Here is a 15,838-nt window from a genome sequence, read left to right on the forward strand (position 1 = left end):
TGGTGCATAAGTGGGAAGAGGTGCTGCAATAGAAAACTATCTTGGAGGGCCTTGCACAAGGGAAAGGAAGTGGAGCATAAATAGTCTCCTCTTGGCGACCTTTCACAAAAGTGGCCTCCTGTAGAAGAATCCTCAACAAAGACGGCTGGCTCCGTTAAGACAATGTGGGTCTGGAGTCTTGGAAAGCCAAAAACTAAGAGGAGAGAGAAGCCCACGTTTGAAACATGTAGAGCCTTAGAAATGGAGCTCGATGGATGGTCAAACAATAGAGGCAAGGTGTCAACACCACTAATACGCATTGAAGAGATGTCACTAGTAGTGACGATACCATTCGACGGATGGAGATCCTACAACAAATCACCGCGGGGAGTCATACGATGCAATGCATCGCTATCAATGAGCGAAGGCTACTTAGAAGATGAGATAGTCGAAGAAGGCTCCTCTACCTGATAAATGTATAGAAACACGGACTTAGTGGTAATAGCGGGCAATGAAGTAGAGGTAGACGAAGGCTTCGATGTAGATCCACCCTTCACTCTTGGATGAAGGTAAGGGTATATCCTCTAGCACTTCTCTACAGGGTGAGAATATGTTTCATTGTGATAGTGTATCTTGCTCAAGCACCAATGTGACTAGCTCCTCCCAAGTGATAGTCTCTTGGCTACCAGAAGTGAGAAGACTGGTGTAGAACACATTATATGTTGGTGACGGAAAATGTGAGAGAAGTGTCACAGTTAGGTTCTTCGACGAAATGTCCATACTAAGGGATGCAAGCTCATCTCGAAGCTACTCCATCTTGTGGATGTGATCCCTTATCCTACGGGAATGATGCGATAGAAAGTTGTCATAGCTTCAACTTGAGATAATCGATGCCCAAATGTTTGGATTTGGAAGAGATGCCAATCTTTGCCAAATGTTGTAGTTTCAACTCGAGATAATCGAAGACAAATGTCTAGATTTGAAAGAGAGATGCTAATCTTTAGCAAACCTTTGCAGCGGTGTAGATATGTTTAAGATGCATGAGCACAGAATCTACACAATTAAAAAAGAGAAAAGAGCGGCTATGGCATTCAACCGATCCCATAAAGTTGTTGAATCTGTGGTCACACCATCGTGAGGATCCACGGTAGGTCAAGGTATAGGGACAGTAACAAAATCCCAAAGGTCACAGTCGTTGAGGAGGCACTCCTTATGGCATGACCATAGAGGGTAGTTTGTCCCATCCAGATTGTTGAATGTGGATAGAGAGGAACAATTGATATCTCGGGTCTTGGGTCGCACCCTGTGAAATAATTAACTTGCACCTCACATGTGCAAGTTGCATTAGCACATTTGATTAACTTTTAATCAAATGCTAAGCAAAACAATAAATTTTCATATCCTTGTGATAGCTGCCCAATTTTAGATGGTCGGCTAGGTCAAAACGCAAGTTTGCCCTGATAAATGCAGCCTTAGAGTGCTCTCCATCTCCCACGCGTGGTTTGCAGCACGTAAGGAATCAGGATGATGCCTGGCAAGTTTCATTTCAAATAGCATGCTTCTCTTCAAGATCTCCATCTCCCACGCGTGGCTTTGATACCATGTGAGAGTGCACAATGGAAAGAGGAAAGTAAATAGGGAGAGGAAAAGACAAAGAGAACACAAGAGAGAGAAAAAACAATGTGACTGCGATGATTGAAGGGACAAGGCTGCAACAGTCAGCCCCAACACACAGCTCTACACGTCAGTGTGGTGCGAGACGGTAGCAGGGGGATGAGAGAATGACGAGGGCTGGCTAATCATGAGGGATAACGAAAGCAGAAGGGCAAGTCACCTTTATATAGGCAAAAAAGTGGCAAAACCCTAAATAAGGCAAAAAGTGCCCAAAGAGGAATGCAGTAATGTGCCTTCTATCTAAAGTGTCTAAAACACATAAAATGACAGACAAATACAATGTTAGTGCTCCTAATGCCCCTGTTTGACTCAGATTGAGGCTAACAGGCTTGGAGATGTCACGAGGACGTGAAATTTTATTGCGTTGCTTAGCATTTGATTAGAAGTTAATTAAATGTGTTCATTTGGCTTGCACATGTGAGGTGTAAGTTAATTATTCCATGGTGTCAGACCTAGGACCTCGAAATATGAGTTGGTGCCAGTGGCAAAAGTGTGGGAGATTTAAGAGGCCAGCCAACCAATATCAGATTTGGGGCTAAATTTGTCTTTCAAGGAGTAGGGTGAAGGCCAATCCCCAAGCAAAGCAAGGGGTAAGTTAGTTTGAAGGCTTGTTGATCATTTGTGACAGCAAGGGGCATTTGGATTAGTGGACTGAAAGGGGCACTAGTTTTGGGGTCAACAAGGTGTCCAATGTCCAAGATTAAAGTGGTAACATTTGCATTTTCAGTTTATGTGAATTTTATGCTTGCTGTATTGTAAAATCATGTCATTACCACTCTCTCTGAGGAGGAAGGCTGGTTTTAGAGATGACCACACAGGACACACATGATTGCTAACAGTTACAACCACTAGTGTAGCATGAGCTTGTAGAGGATGAGGCTCAGGTTGAGGATAATTCATTGCTTCTAGTTGCACACTTGGTATAGTTTGAGATTTAGATCTAGAGATAGAGGAGCAAGAGCTTCGGCCTCCTTGATGGCCTCGTCACACCCTCAAAGACGTAGACATTGAGGGTATCTAAAAGAGTGGGAGTGGTAAGATGGCCCACGACAATCTCATTGGTTTAAGCTCATTTTGGAGTGTACTTGCACACAAACACCCGTGCCATGGCAGATAAGGACTCGAGTTCCATCAGAGAACCTATGTGCCACAGGGTCATGAGTTTTAAATTATTACTTAGGTTTAGTTATGTTGTGCACATGTGCCACTTGGCAGAAGGTGAGAGAACATGCTATGCAAGGTTGTCAGATGCCATTGGGGGACTGGCTGAGAGTTGAGACTTAGGGAATGTCATTCCAGGCTGGCTGATTGCTGTCAGTGAGGTTTTTAACTATCAAGGTGGACTGTTTTTGCAGGCCAGAACCATTTTGGCTCCTCATCAGGAGGTGACAGCTGATTAAGGACTCCTTGGGCATTAGGCCAACCATTCTCTCTCTTCTACCAAATTTCTCTCTCCTCAGCAGTTTTGAAAGTATAGAGCATTGTTTTGCTGTAATTAAACTCAATTATTGCTGTAATTAGGGTTTCTCAGCCTCCTTGAGAAGGGTGCCCACTAATTGAAGCCTTGAGATCAAGAAGATTGCTTGTAGGTCTAAAGAATTTGCTGCAGATTGGAAGGAGATTGCCTGTCTACAACTTGGGAACCCACAGACAATTGTTTAAGATCCAATTTGTGCCCAATTGTGCTTCGATGCTGGTTGCATGGATTAAGGACTTTGAAGGCTATATGAAGGCTTTAGGGTGAGGGTCTTAGTGTAGAAGGGGGGATGCAACATTGAAATCTTGTTTGGATGTGGCAAGAAAGACAATAGTTTGGGTGGTTTATGATATGTATAGCACATGTACCAAAAAGTGCGCTTAGCTAAAGGGATGTCCCAAAGGCTCGCCAATAAAATGCACATGTAGGAACATTTGATGTAAAATTCTCTGCTTATGTTTACTTCTGGCTAAAGACCATGCCAATGTTTGTGCCCAGACAGTAGATAACAGGTTAGTTGTTGTGCTTTAGCTTTTTGATGATTGTCCTTTGAGCTATACCTTTATGCTATGGCCAGCTGTATCTCATTTTGAATTTACTTATATTTGTGTTTTAGTTGCTTATTATATAGTATTTTTCACTTCTTGGGTTTGACATGCTTTTGTCTTCATTTTGTACAGTATACACACACAGCTTGCATATTTAGTGGGTATCTTCGTGTTATCCGAGAGTAACTGTTATTTGTATAGTTTGAGTCATCATATCACTTTGTTTTGATCATGACAACTGTGTTGTCTGCATGATTCTGAGAGCAAGTTTTCATATCAGAGCTTCGTCTTGACACTCACCATGTGTAATGACTGTTGGGCATAGCGTATGCATGCACCCTGCAAGCTGCCTTAGAGCAGACAACTGCCAAGGCAGCTCTCTAGGTGGGCCACAATTTCAGAAGCCTTGCTGTTGAAGATTGGGATTTCTGTAAACAAGGCCCATAAGAATTTACATTTCAAAGCTGAAATTTTTAATAGGGAAAAATTTCACTTTTATGTGTTTGGTTTTGGCAGTCAAAAAGCCGAAGGGATATGTTATTGGAGTATGTAAAGACTGTTCAGCCAGAGTTCATGGAACTTTTTGTGAAAAGAGCCCCTCAACAGGTTTTCTTTCTATAAATTACAAAGTTCTAGACATTTTATAATTTCTTCTGAGTGTTTCTTTTTGAACTTGTGCAACTGGGTTCAAATTTATTAATGTCTTGGTGGCAGGTTGTAGAGGCTATGCGTCAAACTGTGACAAACATGCTGGGGACCTTGCCACCACAGTTCTTTGCAGTTACTGTTTCGACTGTAAGTTGGTAACTAAGTAGGCGCTTTCAGTTAGTTAGATTATGATCATCATGGTATTTGTAGTATTATTACTTTTTAAAAATTTTCTAAAGTTAAAACCCCCTATTCCTTTTCTTAAAATACCCATTAAAGTTTATCTAAATCCCTATTCCTTTTCTTAAAATACTCTAAAATGTGATTTGTAAGATGTAACAATAAGCACTGAATTTGCCAGTAATAGCTTGCATCTGTTCCTGAACTCAATGGTCAAATGTTACTGATCATCTCACAACTCAATAACTATAAGTGCCTGTTATTAGCTTTAATGAGCTTCAACAGTTAATGTTAGCATTGATGTGCCATTGTTTCTCTGGCAGGTGGCAGAGAATCTGGCTCAACTTATGTACAGTGTGATGATGACAGGCTATATGTTCAGAAATGCACAGTTTCGCTTGGATTTGCAGCAGAGCCTCTCTCAAGCTGCACTTCCGAGTGGGAGTTCAGTGAAGGTGCTTCCTTTGAACATGTAAATCCAGACTTATGAATTGCCTTCTTTTCTGTGAAAGTTAGATGTACTATGAATGACTTCACATTTTTCTTTGTTGAAAGCTGGATGCCAAAGTAAGCATGCCTTGCCATTCTTTCATGATCAATATAACATATGCTAATCACTGCATATGTATGTTGAAATGAGAGCTCTGCTTTTCTAGTACGCTAGTACAAGATTTCTGTTTTGGGTGGATTATTGAGATAGTAAAATGTGATCATTCAAGCATCAATTTTACTTTATTGAGAGCTCTGCGATTAGGGGGCCAGGGGAATTGAATCCTTTTTGCAACTTGCTAGTTTTGTGGCTGTCTCCAATTCTCTTTATAATGCTTGATCCTTTTGTTCTATTCACAGTACTTGCAAAAGTAATTGTAGGATGTTAATGGGTGGAGTTCCTTTGCAACCTGTTAGTTTGTGAAGTTAACCGGAAATGATTGCAGGATTTTCTTCATGATGGTAGCTTGAAACAATTGTTTCTTGCTTTTGAGAATATTATAGTGTGCGGTCTTGAGGATCTTCTAATAATAGAAAGAGTAATGGCATTTGGCAATTTGAATAGAGAGGCCTCAATAGCTAATACAAGGAAAATAGTAGAATCTAGTCTTTGAGATTCAGCCATTTCATTATTCCACTGGGTGGCTGTGTTTATGGCCGACCTATTGGGCACTTGGACATTGGCTGATCTGATCCTCTGGGGTCTCCCTCACTGCCGCCTTACATATAGGCTTGCACTCCTATTTACATCATCATAGCATTGCTGGAGATCTTTGGAGAGAGGGAGATTGTGTTGTTTTTGTATGTATCATGTGCTTCAGGCATTGTGCTTATCCTTCAGTTGGGTGCTGGACAGAGGCAGCAGGGCGGCCCATTTTAGAGTTTCTTCAGCTGTCTCGTGTTCCACCCTTGGGCTTTTAGGGTTTCTTCACTTGTCTTGCATCTTGCCCCGAGGCTTTTATATATGCTCCACATTACTCTTGGTGGTTGTATCGCATCACCTGCATCCTTGAGGGAGGCTGGAGGCACTATGGCTGCTGGTCATCATTGTGCCAGTGCCCTACTGGCATTGTACTGCACATCTTGTGCTTCATCTTATAGATTCCATTGCCTGTTTGTTCTGAGTTTCTTATGTTCATGCATTCTTTTCTTTCTATCAGTGTTCATGCTTTCCTTTTCATGCTGTGCCTTGGGGTCTCTTTTGGCTTGAGTTGAGAGGGGATGTTAAACTACAAAAGGTTAATCCACTTTGATCTCCTTTATAAGCTTATTAAAACATACCCAAAACTCAAATATTAAATGTCCCAAAAGTGTCAAAGCACCCACTTTAAATCTCCTAAAAGCGTTTGGGTGCCACCTTGAGAGTGCCAGGCACCACCCTAGAGAGCTGGCTCATGTGTCTATAAATAGGGATTTGTCCAGCCACTCTACATATCCTTGCATGCATCTGTTGCACTCTCACCCTTGCTGTCTACTTGCTGCTGGCTTACCCTTGCTGCCAAATTTGCTGCCACCCCCAAATTGGCTGTGTTTGCTGTCCAGCAGGCCGTCTTGTTGCTGTACAGATGGTGCCTTGCTTTTTTGGAATCCTAAATGCAGTGACCTGTTTGGAGCCATTTGTCCAGTGTTTCCAACGTTGGAACAGCTGCTTTTTGGTGCTGTTCTGACTGACCTAGCTGATGTCATCATCGGGACAATTTGCTGCTTGCATTTTTTCATGTTGGTGCTGGTTCTTGCTTCCGGGATCATCCAGACAGCTGTGTTTTTCCCCTAGGATACTGCGTTTGCTGCTGCCCACATCTTTGGGATTGCTACACCTGCACTTTCTTCTTCTCCAACTGCAATGTTGAGCTGAAAAATGCATTATAAACTGATTAGCTGTTTAATACATCCCTAAAACATGCTTATTGCTGAACGTTTGTTAGATTACCAAATTTTCCTAGGGAGAGTCTTTGTTCCATAAGCGAAACCCGAATTTGGGAGCATCCACATCTATAAATAGGACTTTGTCCTTCCACTCAGTCTATCTCATCCATTGCATATTCTCCTTCAATTGATGCCTTCTCTCCACTGCTGTCTACATTGTGCTCATACCTCCCATTCCTTTTAGTAGGGGATGATATCGATGATACAAGTGTGGATTCCTTGGCCCCCTAGTGTTTCAAAGGGGGGTCCTAGGATCCCGAGGAGCTTCTTCATTGGTAGTCTACATCGACAGGCTTCATTGGCATTGACACTCTTTTTGTCACCCTTGGGTCGGCCTCTTCTTCAATCTTCAACCACATCGAGGATTTGAGAGGGGGTATTAGTTTTCATGTTTGTTATGCAGAGTGTCAGCCTTAGTCTGAGTCAGATGGGACATTAGGAGCTCTGACATTTAGTTTGTCATGTGTTTTGATGGAGGAGGCTGCTTTTTCTAGAGCATGCATTTTCTTTTTAGTCAAGTTAGGTGTGTTCACATTGTGCAGTGCAGGTTTCCAGCTATTTTTGTGGGCCGCTAGCCTAGGACATTAGTAATTTTGCTCAGGTCGGCCACAATTTATACCACGTTAGCATTTTTGTCCCTTGTGTGTGCTCGTCGGCCAGTTTTGATGAGGTTGATTGCATTATTTTATTATGCAGCTATTTGTCGGCCATTTCAACCACTTTTGGCATTGTATAGCTATCCCCTGCAATTTGGGCAAATCATTCTACTTGGCCATTCTTCTTTGTTATTTGCAAGGATTGTTGACTGCACACTCTGTCGCCAGCATTGTTATCATATTCATTGCCATCATTGTCTCTGGTGTTGTCATCATTTTCTAGCTTAACCTAGTATCCTCATTGAAGCTTTGGGTTGTATGCAGGGGGAGAGAGAGAGAGAGAGAGAGAGAGAGAGAGAGAGAGAGAGAGAGAGAAGGTTGCTGATCAGAATTTGCTGTTGTGGAGACATTTAGGAGGCTGCTAATTGCTGCAAGAGACCTTGGTGATGTAGGTGACAACATTTATGATGCCTATAGATGCAGTTGATAGCATTTAATGCAGGTGACAACAGCAGGGTTCTTCCCTTGCTACATGCGACAGTAACCTGGGCTGATCAGAGCAGGCAACAATCAATTTCATCCATTTCCGGCATGGAAATCAGGAATTTCTCTCTTCTTTGGCCTTCTCTCACATTCTCTAGTCAATTCTCAAGAGATCTCAGCATTTCTCAGCCATATTTGGTGGAAGTAGAGGGATTTTTTGCTTTAAATTCTAAATTTTTGTAGAAATTAGAATTTAACAGCCTCCTTGGGACTCATGCCAATAGGAGAAGGCATCGCACACTAAAATCAGCACTTGCAATTTTGTTGTATTGTCAGGGATTTCAGATGCCCAGCTATTCCATTGCAAAATTGGGGTAGCATTTGACCAGTTGGGGTTGAATTAGAGCAAGTCCTGGGTGAAATTCAAGGGGCGAATTGCCCAATCTGTTTGTTGATTGTTGGATAGTAGGGGGATTTTGGATTAACCAAGGAGATTGTGGAATCAGAATGCGGGGAAACCGATTTCCTCCGAAGACATGGCGATCACACTTTTGTCCCAGTTGGCGCCACGATTCGGTGCTTTCTACTCCGCCCTTATTGCTTCGGGGCGAGAGTCTACTCTTCGGTGGGAAGAGCTGGTTCCTATGGTCTTGGACCAAGAGGAACAACTGAAGGGACAACATGCTTCCAAGTCGGAAGCTTTGACAGGTCAGGCCTCTCAGAAGAAGGGGAAGGATCAAAAGAAGAAGGAGGACAACAAATCAAAGAAGGACAAGGACAAAGAATCCATATTTGTGGAAAGACTGGCCATTGGAAGAAGGATTGCCCTGACAAAGACAAGGAGGACACCAACAAGAAGGACACGAAGGATTCTGGAGCGGTGGCTTCACCCTCATCAGTTGCGTTTCTTCATCTAGCTGTCATTGAGGACTCTACATCGAATGCTTCTGATGCTGCGATGACAGCTCCCCAGTCTCGAGAGTGGATCGTTGACAGTGGTGCCTCCCGGCACATGACTCCTTCATCAGTTGTTGGTGTTGCCCAGTTGCGACCTTCGCGTGGGTAGATTCTCATTGGAGATAGCTCTTCGGTGTCTATTGCAGGACGGGGTGAGATGCAGCTTATTCCAGATGGATGTGGTGGTACCCATACCTCGGAGGTCTTGCATGTGCCAGGTTTAGGGTATTATCTACTTTTGGTTCATAAGATTTGTTCCCTTGGACTTTTGGTGGAGTTTGATAGTGATTCGGTGCGAGTCCTTGATCGTGCGTCAAGGAAGGTTCTCTCATCAGGATATGAGGAGAACTGCATCTACAAATTGATGTCTTCTACCGCCCTCCCTACTCTTCTTCTTACCTCTCAGACACAGTCAGAGCTATGGCATGCTCGGTTTGGTCACCTCAACTATGATTATCTTCGGAGGGCGTCACGTGGTCAACTTGTTCGAGGGTTGCCGGACATAGTGGTGAGCCAGTAGCCATGCGTCTCCTGCATTCGTGGGAAACAACATAGGGATGCGATTTCCAACAAAGCTTCGCGGCGGTCTACTTCACCGATGGAGCTTGTATCTACGGATCTTTGTGGCCCTATGAGGAACGAGTCCTTGAGAGGAAGCTCGTACTTCATGTTGATCGTAGATGACTACAGCAGGATGACTTGGGCCTATTTCTTGGCGTTGAAGTCGGAGGCTTTCTCCCACTTCAAGGATTGGCTTCTCTTTGAGGAGAACCAATCAGGCCGGCGATTGAAGACCTTGCAATCCGACAAGGGTGGTGCATTTGTTTCTAATGAGTTTGCTCGTTTCTGTGTAGATAAAGGTATTCGCCAGGAGTTTGCTAATACCAACACTCCTCAAGAAAATGGCATTCTTGAACGGAAAAACCGAAGTGTGATCGAGATGGCGCACACCATGATGGAGCACCGATAGACACCTCAGTTTCTGTGGGCCGAGGCTGTGGCTATTGCAGTCCACATCCTTAACCGTTCCCCCACTTCGGCCGTTGATGGGATGACACCTTTTGAGGCATACTTTGGGACTAAGCCCGATGTTTCTTATTTTAGGGTTTTTGGGTGTGATGCCTATGTTCACATTCCCAAGGCTCATCGTGATAAATTTGAAGCAGCTTCCCGAAGACAGGTGTTTGTTGGCTACAGCTCTCAGTCCCATGGCTATCGTTTGTATGATCCCGTCAAGCGGGATGTGTACACCAGTTGAGATGCGCGGTTCGTGGAGGTTCCGGCCATAGCAGCGGGTGAGGAGCATCCCGTTTTTGGAGATCCAGGGGAGAGTTGGGCTCCCGAGACAGTTTCTTTGGAGCCAACGCCTTTTGATTCCGGTTCTGTTTCCGATACAGAGTCTACTGTTCCACCGGTCATCCCCGAGGAGTTACCACCGGTGGATCTCCCAGAGTCTTCAGCTGATGGAGAGAGACGAGGAGAGGTCCGGCCTCCTCCTCGTTGGGCCTGTGACACACTCCGTGATTCAGGGATCGAGGGGGTCCCTGAGGAGTGGGGAGCGCAGGATGGTCCGCGGCGGTCACGGAGGCACCAGGCACATTCTACGGAGCTTGTTTGCTCTAACTATTGTTTGATGGCCCGTGTTATGCAGGATCAAGAGCCCACCTCTGTGAAGGAGGCTTTACAGTCCGCACCATGGAAGAAAGCTATGGAAGCCGAGTTGGAGGCTATTGAGAGGAATGGCACTTGGTATCTCGTGCCTTGCCCCCCGAATAAGAAGGTGATTGGCGTCAAATGGGTCTTCAAGACCAAGTACCTTAGCGATGGTTCTTTGGACAAGCACAAGGCTTGCCTTGTTGCTAAAGGTTTTGCACATCGCCCAGGGATTGATTGTCATGACACTTTTGCCCCCACTGCTCGTATGGCGACTATTCGAGTTGTTCTTGCCTTAGCTGGCCATAGGAGATGGCGTGTCTACCAGCTGGATGTGAAGTCGGCCTTCCTCAATGGTGATTTGAAGGAGGAGATCTATGTCGAGCAGCCTCCTGGCTTTGGATCTTCAGATGGGAAAGTCTACAGGTTGAAGAAGGCCTTGTATGGCCTCAAGCAGGCTCCGCGTGCATGGAACGAGAAGATTGATTCATTCCTTCAGTCACAGTTGGGATATCGGCGTTCCAAGGCCGATCCGCAGCTTTATGTACACACTTCCGAGGCTGGTTGTGTGCTTTTTGTGTTGTATGTTGATGATTTGATTGTCACAGGTGATCATGCACAGAAGGTCAAAGAGACAAAGACAGCTTTACATTAGATGTTCGGGATGACGGACTTGGGTCTACTGCATTTCTTCTTGGGCCATGAGATTTGTCAGTCTCAGAGGGGGATTTTCATCTCTCAGCAGAGATATGTACAGGAGCTCTTGGTTTCTTTTGCGATGGAGGATTGTCGGACCATTTCTACTCCTATGGATCCGAACTGGAAGGCCACTTCACATTTAGCTTCTCCCATGGCGGATGCTTCCCGCTATCGTCAGTTGATTGGATCATTGATTTGGCTCCTCAACACTCGTGTTGATCTTTGTTTTGCTGTTGGGCTCTTGGCGGGGTTCATGAGTGAACCTCAGACGGTGCATTGGCAGGCTGCCCAAAGGATACTTCGGTATTTGAGGGGGACATCTGACTTAGGGATTCATTATCTAGCAGGCATAGGTGGTTCAGATCTTGTACTTGCAGGTTGGAGTGACTCGGATTGGGCTGGTGATGTGGACCACAGGCGGTCTACCACAGGTTACTGCTTTACCTTGGGTGCAGGTGTTATCTCATGGAGTAGCAAGAAGCAGCCCACGGTAGCCCTTTCCTCTACTGAGGCGGAGTATCGGGCCGCGTCTTCCACCACATGTGAGGCTGTGTGGCTTCGAAGATTGTTGGAGGAGCTTGGTTGCCCCCAGACTCGTCCTACTTTGCTGCAATGTGACAATGAGAGTTGCATTGCCTTGGCACGGAATCCTGTTTTCCATGCCCGGACGAAGCACATAGAGATCCAGTACCACTTCATTAGAGAGAAGCTTCTGGATGAGACCATCGCGGTGGAGTACTGCAAGACGGAGGACAATCTTGCAGATTTGTTTACGAAGGCGCTTCCCCAGGCTCTCCTTCGGCGACATGCCAGATCCCTCAGGCTTCTGCCCCGCCCAGGCTTTGAGAGGGGATGTTAGCGATGTCAGATTCTGGTCTGGCCAGTCGGACTGCCACGTGGCAGTCCGACCTGTTACTACACCAGTCGGCTGCATTTAATGCCGCTGACCCGTCTTTTCTGGCGCCTATTCTGTGGATATTTATAGCCGATATCCAGCAGTCTTCTCCCACTACTGATCGCAGATTTCAGGCTGGAGGCTCGTGCAGATTACATCTCTGTTTGTAGATTTCAGGTTGGAGATCGTGCAGACTGCAGCGGACTTCGAGGTGAACAGCAGGTTGCATCGTTGAGGTGGAGATGCGCAGTCCCACGCATTGTGCCCATGTACATATCTGCATATCTTTGTATATAGCACACTTTATACAACAGATCTTCATCTTCCACTGTCTCTCTCTCTCTTCTCTCTGCGTTCTCTCTCTCTCAGTCTTGGTCCCACGCTTCCGCATCGTTGCACTTTGACGGTTTCATGTACAGCTCTTCTTCTAGATCACCATTTAGAAATGCAGTTCTAACATCCGTCTGATCAAATTCAAGATCCATAGATGCCACAATGGCAAATAACACTCGAAGAGTGGTCATTTTGACAACAGGAGAAAACACTTCTTGAAAATCAATGCCCTCCTTTTGTGTATAGCCCTTAGCCAAAAGTTTGGCTTTGTATTTGGGTTTGCCATCCACACATTTGATTTTATAGATCCATTTGTTAGGAATGGCTTTTCTATCCTCCTTGGGCAATGTAACCAAATCCCAAGTATCATTTTGATACAATGACTTCATTTCTTCCTGCATGGCTAGCTCCCACTTTTTCTTTAATTCACATGATAAGGCCTCTTTATACGTAAGAGGCTCACCTTCATCTGTGAGCAAAATGCAGTCCAAAGAAGGATCAAATCTTTCTATAGGTCTTCTGACACGTGTAGACCTTCTTACCCAATGATTTGTGATATCAGGTAATGGATCCACATCCAAGGGAATGCCAATGACCTCATTGTTTGGATGCTGAACTGCATGTTCAGGTTGCTGTAATACAATTTCAGGCTGCTGTAATTCATTTTCAGCATGCTGATTTTGGTGCTCAAGCTAATGTTCAGCATCCCCTTGCTGCCCATTTTCATTTGGCTCAATAATGATATGCTGATTGTCATAATCAGCATCAAAAGGAGCTGAGTTTTCAGTGGTTGATGGCTGTTCAAGTAACTGAACATGCTGAAATTTAACTTTCTTTTTGTTTGAGTCATTAGATGTGACATTTTTCACCAGCTTTGACTCATTGAATACCACATCCCGGTTGCGTAGCACATTTTTTATGCTTGGAACCCAAACTCAATAGCCCATTTCACCTTCATCTCCATAACCCATGAAGATGCCTCTATGAGATTTCATGTCAAGTTTGGTTCTGCTATCAACAGGTATATGTACATAGCATTCGTAGCCAAAGACTCTTAAGTGGTCACATGAAGCAGGTTTGCCAAACCAAACCTCTTTAGGGATGTCACTTTCAAGTGCATGATGTGGAGATCGGTTGCAAATATGCACTGCGGTTTTAAGTGCCTCTCCCCAAAATGATTGCAAGAGATTAGCTGTGGACAGCATGCTTTGAATCTTCTCACATAACGTGTGATTCATTCGCTCAGCCGCACCATTAGATGATGGATTGTAAGGAGCTTTAAGCTCTCGTTTAATCCCATTGTCATCACGAAACTTATTGAATTTTTTAGATACATACTCTCCCCCATTATCTATTCTTATGCATTTTAACTTTAAGCCTTTTTGAGTATTAACAAATGCATAAAACCTTTTAAAAGCATCCAATGCCTCACTTTTCTGCTTAAGCAAGTAGATCCATAGCTTCCTAGAATGGTCATCAATAAAAGACACAAAATAATGGAAACTACTATGAGTTTTTATTGGCATGGTGCAAACATCAGAATGGACTAAATCCAAGATACATGCCTTCCTAGAGGCTCCATGAGAGTATGGACTCTTTACATATTTACCAAGAACACAGTCATCACAAAAGTCAGGCTTTGAGCTTTTCACATCAACTCTTCCAAGCGAAGAGAGTTCTTGCAAACCCTTTTGGCTCATATGTCCAAGACGCTTGTGCCATGTTCAATAACTCCATGTGTGATTGTACTTCAGCAACTGCAACAAACGCTGCAGGAAGTGCCTTGCAATAGAGATAATACGGTCTCCCCTTCTTACCACCTCTAGTGACTAGCATAGATTCTTTTGGATTTTCCATATACCACCACCAAAAGTAGTGAAGTAATCTTTGCTGTCTAGCTACCCAACAGAAAGCAAGCTTTTCTTGATGCCAATAACATACCTAACATTATGAGAATCAATTCCTGACCATTTTCTAGAGCCAAGTGTATGGTGCCCATTTCTTCAATATCACATGCATGATTGTTGCCAAGGTAGACTTTTCCAAGATTACCTTCTGCATAAGTAGAAAAACACTTCAGAGATGGAGTTACATGAAAAGAAGCACCGCTGTCAACAATCCACGATTGTGACAAATCATCATGAGTTGACAACAAAGCATCTATCACATCAGTTTTAGTGACATACATGTCCTCCACTGTCATAGCAAGTGGATCTGAAAATGCAACCAGCAAATCGGCATCTTTATCATCTTCTATTTCCTCAATAACAACACTAGATACCACATTTACTTTTTCTATCTCTTTAGGGGTGGAGTTGCCATTCTTGTCATTCTTTTTGTCTTTTGCATTAGCCTGCTTCTTACGTTCTTGTTCCTTGTTAAAATACCTGCAATGGGGCTTTTTGTGCCCTTTGCGACTACATTGATAACAAGTTACATCTTGCTGTTTTTCCTTGCTTTTGCTGCGATTTTTGTTTTTATTTGCAGCATTATATCTTTTTTCAGTTCTTCCTCTTACATTGTAGGTTGATTCACTGTTTTTCCCACTTGCCTTGTGTCTAATCTCTTTATTCGGAATAGAACCATGCACACCATCAAATGCCAAGTTGGGGTTATTGCTCAATGACACAACCAATGCTTCCCATGAATTGGGCAAGGTCATGAGCAAGAAGATAGCCCTCAATTTAGGATCAAAAGCTGGCAAACTTGCATCCTGTAACTGACTCAAAATACTAGTGAAAGCATTCAAATGCTCTGAGTGAGATTTGGACTCATCAAGCTTCAAGTTGACCAACTTCCGCATGAGATGTACGTAATTGACAGGAGTTGTATTCTCATAAGTAGCCTTGAGTTTCTCCCAAACTACATAGGCAGTATCAAGCCCCTTTATATCAACCAAGATATCATCTGTGATGGCCATTTTAATGTAAGTAATGGCCTTTTTATTCATTTTAGCCCAATCCTCATCTGACAAAGCAATAGTCTTATGTTCTTCTAAAGCATCCTTTAGAAAGAGTATACCTTGCATACGATCTTTCCAAAGATCAAAACCATTTTCGTAAAATTTAGGAATCTCAAAGAGATTCTTTGTGTCAGATGTAGATGCACTGCTAGCCATCTTCAGCAATACACAACTGCAATAAAGGGCTGAATGCTTTCAGCCAATAGCAAGGTTTTTGAATTGTAACAACAAGTACACACTCTTGTACTTCCAAGGTGTCCAAGAAGCAGATGTTTAACTGCAAATTTCAGTCTCAAGTACTGATTACAACATATGCACGAATCAAGTTTGATATCTTTG

General features: G+C 43.7%; 1 protein-coding gene across 1 annotated transcript in view; it reads left to right on the forward strand.

Annotated features, from left to right (window-relative positions):
- Window positions 1-15,838, forward strand: part of LOC148039475 (uncharacterized) — an 80,781-nt gene that overhangs the window by 19,369 nt on the left and 45,574 nt on the right. Inside the window, exons 2-4 of the mRNA XM_087691058.1 lie at window positions 4,195-4,284; window positions 4,393-4,473; window positions 4,830-4,961. Of these exons, the coding sequence (XP_087547184.1) occupies window positions 4,195-4,284; window positions 4,393-4,473; window positions 4,830-4,961 (303 nt within the window). The remainder of the gene's footprint in view (window positions 1-4,194; window positions 4,285-4,392; window positions 4,474-4,829; window positions 4,962-15,838) is intronic.

This window comes from Lygodium microphyllum, chromosome 2, assembly GCF_053477565.2.
Source record: "Lygodium microphyllum isolate KBCC chromosome 2, Lygodium_microphyllum_v1.1.10, whole genome shotgun sequence".
Classification (NCBI taxonomy): Eukaryota; Viridiplantae; Streptophyta; class Polypodiopsida; order Schizaeales; family Lygodiaceae; genus Lygodium; species Lygodium microphyllum.